General features: G+C 43.6%; 1 protein-coding gene across 1 annotated transcript in view; it reads right to left on the bottom strand.

Annotated features, from left to right (window-relative positions):
* LOC307150278 (uncharacterized protein) overlaps window positions 1–12,065 on the bottom strand; it is a 74,288-nt gene that overhangs the window by 12,835 nt on the left and 49,388 nt on the right. Inside the window, exons 16-17 of the mRNA XM_079857288.1 lie at window positions 6,314–6,433; window positions 6,100–6,147 (exon numbers count right to left, since the gene is read on the bottom strand). Coding sequence (XP_079713414.1) covers window positions 6,100–6,147; window positions 6,314–6,433 — 168 coding nt within the window. The remainder of the gene's footprint in view (window positions 1–6,099; window positions 6,148–6,313; window positions 6,434–12,065) is intronic.

The following is a 12,065-nucleotide window of genomic DNA, read 5'->3' as shown; positions in this document are numbered from 1 at the left end:
GAGTCTAGTTCTATTCCAAGAAAGGAAATTGACTGACGGGGCGATAACGAGCTCTTGGTCCAGTTGACCGAGAGACCCAGACCTTCCAGATGGCTGAGAAGCGCTGTTCTGTGAGACACAAGTTCCGTCTCTGACTGCGCTAGAATAAGCCAATCGTCCAGATAGTTCAGTATCCGCATTCCCTGTCTTCTCAGGGGAGCGAGAGCCGTGTCCATGCATTTCGTAAATGTACGGGGTGCTAAAGACAGGCCGAACGGCAGGACTGTGTATTGATATACTCGACCGTCGAAGGCGAATCTCAAGAATGGCCTGTGACGGGGAGTTATCTGGATCTGAAAGTACGTGTCCTTTAGATCGAGAGAGATAAACCAGTCTCCTGGGCGAATCTGCGCGAGGATTTGTCTGGTTGTAATCATTTTGAACGGCCGTCTCATGAGGGCTTTGTTCAGATGTCTCAGATCTAAAATAGGTCTTAACGCTCCGTCCTTCTTGGGTACAAGGAAGTAACGACTGTAAAAGCCCGACTCGCTCAGAGAAGGATGCACCTGTTCTATAGCCCCTTTGCGCAGCAGCTTCGCTATTTCTGCTTGAAGCAGGTGCGCTGCTTCTAAACTCACTTTCGTCTCCGTCTGCGCTAGAAAGCGCGGGGGGCGACGAGCGAATTGAAGCGAATAGCCGTGTTTTATAGTATTCAGCACCCATTCTGATGCACCCTGAATAGCTTCCCATGCTTTTGCACGCATAGCTAGGGGTCGAATGGTTTCTGGGTTCAGATCGGCACGCTGCGCGGGATGGGGAACCTGTATCAGAGAAGATGGGGCGGCACGCGCCGGTGCTCGAACACGGGGGCTGGTAAACAGTGCTGGCCGGCTGTACAGCGTACGATGGCTTGGTCCCTAAGGATGGAGCGCGTTTTGCTGTCAAACACCCCTGGCGCGAGAGCGGCGTGGGGGTTATCGTGTCTGAAAATGAGTGCGCGTGCTCGTGAGCGGGTGCAGAGTTTGCACTTATAACACAGCCAGTGTTTGGGAGCTTTAGAGGGTCTGTAACCCGAGGTAACTGAATGGCAGAGCGAGCAGCGGGTAGGTGTGAGCACAGAGTTGTGGGCACATTTACTACACTTAGTACTCGAGCGGCGTGTGTCCGCTTTATGAGAGAGCGCTCTGAGCGCGTTACCATGGGGACCGTGTTTGTGTGTAGCAGTGAGCACATGGGAGTGGGCACATTTTCTACACTTATGACACCTTCGGCCGAAGCCGGAAAACCCGAAATTATACTCTTTCTGAGATTTATCGGGGCCGCCGTAAAAACGGCGTTTGTGTGCAGGCGAGCGAGTGGTATTACTGGCTCGTTGGCTGCGGTGTAAGCTGCTGCAGTAGCCTGACTTGAAGGGACTGACAGAGCTGGGCGCTTTGATGGCGGTCCGGCCCATCTTTTCCTCCTTCCGGTTGCTAGGAGGACTTTGCGGGCTCAGACTTAAGCGCTATCTTGGGCCGCGGTCCCCAGGGGGGCGGCGGTCTGTGACGGCTGGTCGAGCGCGACCTAGGGCGGCCGCCCTGACGTCGCTGCGAAGCAGTAGGTGGCCGAGACGAGCGCTGTGTGGAGCTGCGCGCAGGAGGCTGAGCTTGAGAGCGGCCTGCGGCTGGGCTCGAGCGGCGGGGCAGGAAGAGTTTCATCGCCTGCGACGCCTTCTGCACTTCGGAGAAGCGATCCACAATCCCACTGACTGCAGGGCCGAAGAGGCCAGTGGGCGAGAGCGGGGCATTGAGGAACACAGCGCACTCTGTCTCACTCATATCCGCCAGCGTCAACCATAGATGTCTGTCGATGACGGTGAGCGCGGCCATAGATCTGCCGATGGCTTGTGCAGCGGTCTTGGTGGCACGGAGCGAAAGGTCCGTAGCGCTGCGCAGATCCGCTAAGGCTGTGTGATCCGGGCCCTTCTCATCCAATTCACGGAGGAGGTCGGCTTGCAGGATCTGAAGTACAGCCATCGAGTGCAGGGCAGAAGCAGCTTGGCCGGAGGCAGCGAAAGCGCGGCCGGCGAGAGCTGAGGTGGTCCTGCAGGCTTTGGACGGCAGGGCAGACTTTGAGCGCCATCTAGCAGACGGCGGGCAAAGGTGCGTTGCCACAGCTTCCTCCACGGAGGGGATGCCAGCATACCCCTTCTCGGCGGCCCCGTCCACCTGGGAGAGAGCTGAGGAGACTGAAGAGCGGAGTCTAGCGGAGAAGGGCGCATTCCATGACTTTGATAGCTCCGTGTGGAGCTCAGGCAGGAAGGGTGCTGGCCTAGAGGCTGGCGCTTGGCGGCGGCTAGGCAGAAAACACCCGTCGAGCCGATTAGGTGCAGGCTCCTTCGGTGGGGACCTGTCCAGTCCCAGTCGGTCGACCGCTTTGGTGAGGAGGCGGAGAAGCTCCGCGTCGACACTGGCGCGGGACCTGCTAGACCCTTGAGTCGAGGAGGTGGAGCGGTGAGAGCCCGACCACTCCTCGCTGTCTGAAGCCAGCAGAGAGCAGCTATCAGCGGCGTCATCTGCTTCATCCCCTGAGGCGACGGCAGTGCGGGCAACGGCCGGCTGCTGCGCGTCGGTGAAGGGTGGGGGAGAAGGAGAGAGCGAGGCTCGCGGGAGGGGCTCCGGCGAGCGCTCAGCTATCATTCCCGGCTCGGGAGGCCTTTGAGAGCACCGTTTCTTCTTACGAGGCCCGGTAGAGGCAGCCGGAGAAGGGGGAGGATCCTCGAACATGGAGAGTCGAGCCCGCAGGGTCGACATCGGCAAATCCTCGCACTGTTTGCAGCCGCCCGCAGAAAGGGCGTGGGCTGCGTGGTCGAAGCCCAGGCAGAGAGCGCAGATCACATGGCGGTCTCCGTCGCTGAGCGTGGCTCTGCACGAGCCACAGGATGAGTGAGGCATTTGGAACAACACCTCGCGCTCTTTTAGATGCAAAGTGTGTCGCGGGGCGAACACACAAACACACACACACAGAGCAGAAAAAGGATATAGTCGCCGGATAGCGAAGCAGGCAGGGAAAGATAAAGGCGGCAAAGGCGGCTGGCTTCCTCAGTCTGAGATCCTCGGCGTGCTGGTCGCTTGATTCGACGGCGGCTTCCTCAGAGTCCAGCGATGCGGAGAGCTTCGCTGAAGAGACAGAAATCAGTGAAGCAGCCTCTGAGCCCTGCTTATATACGCTAAGCCACACCCCCTTTGGCGGGCTGTGACGCATGAAGCGCGCCAAGTGCGCTCATTGGTCGTGATGTCACGCCAAGGGCTCAGCGATAGGCTGCTGCAGTTGCCGCAGGGCAGCCAATGGGCACGCTAGTTAGCCTGCCCTAGGTCTGCATGCTGCCGCACTGCGTTGACAAGATTATTAAAAATTAAGGATAATTTTTTGGCTTCAGTATCTCGAGAAAGAAGACTTTCCCGCAGCGTAAGCTACTTACGCAATACGAGAGAACCTCTCGTAAGAGAACTAAATTCCAATAAATTAAGTGAACTTCACTGGAGCGCTGAAAAGACATACACGCATTATACCTTTGCCAGGCCGTTGGATTCCGTCGTTGGGCCAATGGATGGTCCTTGTAAAGCGATGCATAAGGATGTAGTGTAACGACGCCCAGTTCCAGGAATGCACTAATATTCTGTTGGTAGCACCAGTTTGCAACAATTATTAGTTAACACTAAGTTGTTAACACTTTGGAAAAAATAATAATTTGTCATTACACTACATCCTTATGCATCGCTTTCTGCCAGGACTTTTACGTGCTTTTCCCAAATCACGTCAATTTTCCCAAATTGAGGTCCCAGACACTTTTGTAATAATCTATATTCATTTTTTTTCCAACACAACAGTGTGAATACTGATATTTTTGTTATTGCATTTCAGATAGGGCCAATTTATAGGCTACTCCTAGGCTTACGTTTTTTTAATTACAAATGTCCTACTGATGTTTTTGTTATAGTATTTTCAATATTATAGGCTATTATTTGTGCATAAACATATCTGGTTATAGTAATAAACATACTGTTTGTATAAAAACAATTTTTTTTTTGTCATCCTTGCTGCAAGCTTTAAATGTCATTAAATGTGAAGGGGGGCCCTAAAATATTTTCTTGGGAAAAAAGGGGTCTCAGACAAAAAAAGGTTGGGAACCACTGCTCTAGTCTAGAACATACACATAACGTGACAATGAGATGATTGTGCCCTTTGCCATAATTCTAGATTAAGTAAGCATGATACGTGTGGTGATGAAAATCTGCTCTTGTCCAGCATGGAGGGGTTTTGTTGTCCAGTCACAGAATGTGTTTTATCTTGACAAATCCATGCAGTTACTTCCTTTTTAAGGCTGTTGTTTAAATGTTTAAAGGTCAAAGCTATAGACCTGAGCTTGTTTATAGCTTTCAGAGCTATAGAGAAAAATAAGAGTACATTTAATGCTGTCTTGAAAACAATAAGTAGTAATTTGGCAAAATGGAAAAAAAAAATGGATTATTACTTATACTATGAGTTATGAACTAACAAAGAACAACTCTTAACAAAACTGGTGAAGCAGGACACGATAACAAAGATCGCTCAACTTAAATTTACACAACAATAGAAATATAAAAAATATAAAAATATTTTTGTAATGTAATCCTTGAGCTTTTAGCTCACACTATTTTATAAACTGTATATGTGTAAATGTGTGAATTCTATTGTGTGCAATTATAAATTTCAGTGTATATTTTTGAGAACCTTTGATACTGTGAACTCTATTAAATGCAAAAAAAGTAAAATTGACTGGACAGCTTGGTCTCATTGTTAATACGCAAGCTATACATGTCATACGTAACATGTACAGGTACAAAACGTAAATTTGTGTACATTTGGATAGATGATAAAACTTACAATATGGACATACTGACAACATTTAAATGTTAATATTATTACGCATATATTACCTCTCTCAGATCCGCAATGACTGTTCTTTTTTAACACTTTTTATTCATATTTGTAGTTATAATCGAATCCTCTTCCCTGCACCCAATGGGTTGTGGGCTATATTTGCCGTTAGAGTTTACACGGATCCACTTCGGAGTCTAACTGGAAAAAGTAGACCATCTGGGTATTCTAATTTTGAATACTATTTAGGACGGATTGTATGTGAATTGGGACGCAGCACTGGTCTTATTATTGGAAGATACGAGCGTCTGTGGCTCTACCATTGGAGGAGGAGTAACTGCTCATGTGTGACTTGATAACCAATCACATCACAGCCTTGACGTCATTGAATTGTAGCCTAGAAATCTAGACGCACCCTAGCGGAAGCAAATTTTATTTTGCAGCCAGGGTCATTTAGCAACTCTCCGTTGGCATTCGAGCTGGAAGAACCAAACTCCAGTCAGGCCAATCACATCGTGTATAGAGCGTATAGAGTCGGTGGGCGGGCTTAACATAATGACAGCAGAGTTGTGACGGTTCTGCGTGAATTCCCTGCTACTTGAAATCAAAGAAGAGCTGCTGCTTGCGAACAGCCGTCTTTCGAATCGGCTTTGGCCGCGACTCGTGAGGACTTGGAATTAAGCTTTTCTTTGAGAAAAGAACAAAGACGGCACTGAAGTCACTCTTAAAAAAGGAAGATGTGTTCAGAGTTTCGCCGACCAGATACGGCAAAAGTTGAATCTCGCTGACTACGTCACCTTCTTCGTTGCTCTGGTTGGTTGTAGCGCTATCCTATTGCGTGCAGAGGGAATTTGAAAGGCAAGCGTTTATCCCGCCCCTCGGATTGAGCCCTGCCAATGGTGTGTTCCCAGACCCAACATCTTGATGTGGGTCTGGCTTGCCAGGCTAAACTGAATTGTTGTGCGACAGTCAATTATAGTTTGCGGATACCAGCGCATTAAAATCATTACCTTGTGATTTTATGTTGCCTTTTTTTCTGTATTTTATGGTTCTATCGTCAGTCACGGCAATGGACTATAAAAAATATTTCTATTTCTCCAACCAAGCAAAAAGAAGCATTTGAAATTACACTAAACTATAAACTCTGCATTTAACTAAAATATAGGTCAGAGGTGATAAACTGTATATTTCAGTTGAGAAAGTTTCTGTTAGCCTACTCACCTTATCATTAGAAAACTGACCATATCTGTGTGATGAAAGTAGGGTCTGCTGAATTAAAAAGATGCTCAATGTTTTAATATCAAAGCAATCAATAACAGTAATTTGTTCTTATTGACTGCAACAAAATAACAACCATTCTCAATATATCATGAATGTTTTTTGCTATTTAATCGGACTCATTATCTCAGGCCAGTTTCTGTTCTTTAGTCAGTACCTCATTTCGCTGTGAGTCTGAACTGTGTTTTCGATCTGTTGTGTTCCACGAGTTTACAGGCTTCATGTCATACGGAGTTGGTCTAGAGTCTAGATCTCCAGCGCTGGCTGTATATGAGGCCTAATTCAGGAAAAAAAACACCATTCCATTTTTCTTTAAATAATACATTTTAAAATTAAATTGCAATTTATACATTTTAAATCAGTAGGTCTGGATAAGATCCAAAAACCACTAGGACTAGTGATGGGTGCTTTCGAAACACTGTTTCATAAAGTTTAGAAACCTTTGCGAATCTTTTGTTTAGAATCAGTGGTTCGGAGGTTCTATCACACACACACTGCCAAAGTCACGTGATTTCAGTAAACAAAACAATGCTTCGTCATTAATGTTTCGAAAAATCAATGTTTCACTGCTGGGGTCGATCTATGTGTCTGAAGACTTAGACAGCTGACCTGTTCCCTCGCTATGACTTTATAGACAGTGTTTGAGCACGAAGACACCTCACGAAACCATGAGGCATGCGGAACAGTTTAATGATCTACAGCAGGGGTTTTCAAATTGGGTGAATGTGAGCCTCCCCTTAGAGTAGGTAAGGACAGCCGAGCCCCCCCTTCCCCAAAATCCCGTCCGCCTGCCCTAACCCACACACGCCTCTGCAGTAAATGCCATCTTTTGTGTGTTCCAGGCAATGATGAGTTTCAATAACAACTGATAAAATGTAAATATTATTTTATTTCCACTACTTTCTTAAAAGTGCATTCATAAATGATTCTTTGCAACAGCAAATAATTTCCAACTTCATGCAGGCCTAATTGAGGCTACTTTTAAAATCAGTGAACATCAGTAGGCCTAACCACAAGTCAACAAAACATGCTTAACATGTGCAATCGGTGCCAGAGCTACCGCCGACGACACCTGACGGCTGAAATCGGCACAGTGTCTGGGCTTTAAGCGCACATTTGAAGATGCACATCATCTCGAACAAAATCAGCAGTGGTGGAAAGAGTACTGAAAAAACATACTCAAGTAAAAGTATTACATTCCAAAAAATGTAGTGTGAGTAGAGTAAAAAGTACTTGTCCAAAAAACTACTTGAGTAAGAGTAAAAAATTAGCTTATAGTGAGTACTGAGCTACGGATTCTACCCCCTTATAATAAACACTGTGCAAAACAATTTATTTAAAAAAAAAAATTGCACTTACTGTAATTCACATTATATTTTGTTCTTTGTCAGAAAGATTGAAGAATATCTATCATCCATCTTTTTAAAATGCATCAAATCAGTATACTCATCACCATTTAAATCATTTAAAAAAAAAAAAAACATTTAAAATTAGGTAAAAGCCACTGAGCCTGAGCATGCTATTGTTGCGCATAAAATATCAATATTCATAACTGTGCAAAGAATTCAAAAACCTTTAGAAACTCATATGATAGTTCAGCATCACACACGATGAGATGGGTTAAATAGAGAGAATAAAAAATACCCAATTTCTCTCCAAAACGGAACCAATTTTAGTGTTTTGATAAATGAGAATCACTAATATTATCAGATTACCTCACCTAATGCACTATAAAAGGCTAAGATAGTAGGCTAACACTAATTACACTTTAATTCCATGCTATTAAATATGTTACAATTTAAACGTAAATGCACATTGTTCTAGAAGGGTGGCATCATCCCTTACATTTTACACGGCTGCATTTACTCACATTGTAATGCTGATAATATAATTTGTAAGGAAAATTGTGCATTAAATAGGGAAGTTATATCCGGGAAACTTTTACAAAAGAAACAAACAAACACAAACACACACAAACACACACACATGCATGTCTCTTTGTAGTCTCGGCGAAGCTGTTTTATCAGCAGCATCCACACACACACACACACACACACACACAAAAGTTGAACATGAAAAATGTTTTTGCGCAAGTGCACTTGTCAAATGAAGATGGATTGAATGAAATGGATCAATCAAAAAAACGTTGTTTATTAACGAGCTGTAGTCACGCACTGACAGAAATGCAGTTCAAGTTAACGCCATCGTTCAGGTGTAGGGAAGTTCGGATCATTTTACTGACTCTCTCGTTCGATCTCCAGGGTTTTTCCTGCATAGAGAATTATGAGGCGGCCGCCTCCGTCAAATTTCGTGCCGCCTCCGGCTCTCGACAAAACTCGGACAGACAGTCATGGTCAGATAGGCTACACTTTTTCCACCGTGTGACGTGACGGTTCTGTTACGGTTACCACTTGTGTCCATTCTCAAACCGTATAGTGCTGCTGCTGCGCGCAGTGCGCGGATAAGTAATAAAAACATTCCATTCCAATTAATCGATGGTGGATGACAGATAAATAATTTTGTGTTGAGTTTAATAAAGACACGGAACTCTCATCACGGTAAAACGCAATGAACGTGCGTCACTTTACTTTCGTTTTCAACAATGTAGCCTAATTCTCTTCAGGGAAAACCAATCAAGGAAAACATATCAGGAGGACTCGACAATAACGCTTGTCTGGGACCATATACTTTGTCCGGGACACGTGTTGTTGTTTTTTTGAAGGGAAAAGTGAGAGAGAATTGTAGCCCATCCGAACAAATGCCCTGATTAAAAAAAACATTTAATATAAAAATATTCCGAATCACCAAAAACGTGAGGGTGATTCTGTTTTATTTAATTTAATGTAAGTGGCGATTGATAGCCTATAGTTGATAATAATAGGCCTACCTAATGTAGGCTACTGACGGTAACAAAGTTGCGCTGTTGAGGCTCTGCTGTTATTTATAACATATTATAGTTAAGAAACAATATATAGCCTAGGCTACACACGATCAGAGTGATGTTTTCCTGAATGCCATCAAGATTGAAACCGAGACTGATTTCATAACAGTTCAATAAACAAATAGTTAACATTAAGTCACTTACATTTTAGACGCGATGACTGTTTTTGTTCTGTTTCAGCAGCGAAAATAGTTCCAAACAAAGATCACCGCAGAACCATCGCGCATCTCACAGCAACACTCAGCCGTGTTTCATTACTGAATGATTCAGCGTTTTGAACGAATCGGTTGAGTCAAAGATTCAATTACCTATTCATAAACTGCCTCATTCTGAATGAATCAGCCTTTTGAACGAATCGTTTGAATGAATGACTCAATGACTCGCTCATTAAGACGGTCGCCTGCCGCCTCCTACTGGCGGTTTAGTTTCATAAAGTATATTCTTTTCAACATTCCTTATTTGTATATTCAAAAATATTTAAAATAATCTAATTTAATACAGTTATACTTTTTCAATGTAAATTATTTAATTTGATTGGAAACAGCCTAATGTCTTATTATTTTAATTGAATATATTGATCAAATTTAAGAATTTGAAATGAAAGATGGAGCAAACATTTAATAAAATAAAACCTTATAAAGCCTTTATAATAAAGGTACAAAAAATTATTCTGTTTTCAAACAGTGATTAAATGAAACATTGACAATTTAAGTTTGAATGGAGTAAAGCCTCTGTTAAGGCTATTAAGGAAATGTAATTTTGCCAAAAGAAGAACTTTTATTTGAAATAAATGTTCATTTTTAATTAGCCAACTTCAGTGTGATATGTTACCATGTTATCATGCTTAAAGGAGCTGTATGTAAGAAATGTATTTCAATTAATCATAAAATGGCCCTGATATGTCACTAGACATTAAGAAATCATGTTCATTTCAAATACTTATATCACTGACAAAAGTAGTATGGCCAGGATATTGTCATTTAAAAAGTGAAGTTGCAGCCCTCAACTGATGTTGATGTTGTCATCTTGTGTTTTGGCCTGAAGCGCCGCCCTCCATCTATCTACCAATCACGAAGTCAGTAGTGTTTCTGAATCCGGGTTGCCATCTCTGCTCTAGTTACCACAGCTGCAGATTCAAACTGCAGCCTACGTTCCTGCTGGATCCTGCAGCCTATCTGGCAACCTCGAGGCAGGGGGGAGGGGGAGCGGATACACCGCTCTATACAGTAATTTGAAAGTGATTGCAGTACCAGTTTTGGCCACAATCTTACATACAGCTCCTTTAACACTGAGAATTTGAATAATTGTAATGTGATCAGATGCAGATATCTAAATCAAAGAATATGGGTGGTTTGCGGGTGGATTTTTTTATTTTTAACAGTGGATTTGGGTGACTCAAAGTGCACCAGATTAATGAATTTATCTTTAAAATGTACAAAAATTTCTTACGGGGGGGCATGCCCCCGGACCCCCCTAGAGGTACCAACCTCCACTCACAAAAATAATGCCAAAAACACATTAGGCTATATGATGATCTATGAAAAATAACATTTAATTACCTTATTATTAAAATACATTATTAGGATTTTACCACCTCCGCCTCATTTTGAGCCAGGAAAAACCCTGATCTCGTTCATCAAAATGAACGAATCTTTATTTGAGTCATTTCGTTCATTTAAGTGGCTTTAAATGTTATACTTTTAACAGCCAACGAACGAACGAACGTGTTCGCGAACGACACATCACCCCATCTGGCGGCATGGCGAGCGCAAGACGCGGCAGTGCACAGATCGTGACGCGCGTCCACCCCCTAAAAATGATATTTATTCAGCCAGCGCACATACCTGTATTTACATCCTGTTTTCGGTCGAAGCCAGTAGTCGATTGTCGAGTTCGGGTGCATGATCGTACGTACTATACGCGTGAACTCGACAAGCGACTACTGTGGGCTTCGACCGAAAACAGGATGTAAATACAGGTATGTGCGCTGGCTGAATAAATATAATTTTCATTCATATCTTTCACATCTACTGCAGTCAGATTCACTGTGTTCACTCTGAAGGAATCACTCACATGACCTGTGCACTTGTAATGACACATCAAGGATGTTAAGAGGCTAAACGCAGGTTTAAAACTTGCCCCATTGAAGTCAACAGGGTGCAAATTTTAAAAATAGAATAACTCGGTGTAGGCAACACTGATTTTTGTCGTTGTTCTCTGTATTGACAGCACTCCAAATGTACAAAAAAATGAGCTCAATGTTAAAATTGACCGGAGTTCTCCTTTAAGAGAATTTGATCCACTTAATACACAATAAAACAATATACAATAAGATTCGTGTTCTTCTAAAATGAGAGCGAGCCACAAATCCGTGAGTACAGTTTACAAACCCGTGGGAACGGATTGCGAAAACGTGGGCACGGTTTATGAATTTGTGGGTAACATTACAGATTGCAAAAACTGAAGGCACAGTTTACAAGTCTGAGAGCGCGGATTAGAAACTCGTGGGAACGGTTTATTAATCCGTGAGCACGATTTGTTAAACCGAGGGAACAGTTTGAGAATTCGTGAGTGTTTATAAACTGAGCGGACGGATTGCAAAACCGATGATCGCCAAGGATTGCTTTATTTTTTTACTCACACAGGTGACTTTCCAGGCTCCGTATCCTCCCTTAATGCTGACTTCTGTTGACTTGCGACAAGGAAACAATGCATTTTAAAGCTAATACTCGCACACACAATTACCGATATCAATAGAGCTGCATACAGTTATTTTTTCTTTGCGTGTCGCGCCTTTGCCTGTGGCTCTTTGGCGCCCCCCAGGGGAGGCGCGCCTCACCTATTGAAAACCGCTGATCTACAGCAAAATATAGAGAGAGCTTTGGTGATAACTAAGCGAATATTTAAATTAATTCAATAGTAATTTCTCGCTAGAAATTACATCAGAAGTGGAAAACATTGGTCAAAA

The sequence above is a fragment of the Squalius cephalus genome (assembly GCF_949319135.1).
Source record: "Squalius cephalus genome assembly, chromosome: 22".
NCBI classification, from domain to species: Eukaryota; Metazoa; Chordata; class Actinopteri; order Cypriniformes; family Leuciscidae; genus Squalius; species Squalius cephalus.
The sequence above is the reverse complement of the archived record's forward strand: the minus strand, read 5'-3'. Positions and strand labels throughout refer to the sequence as shown.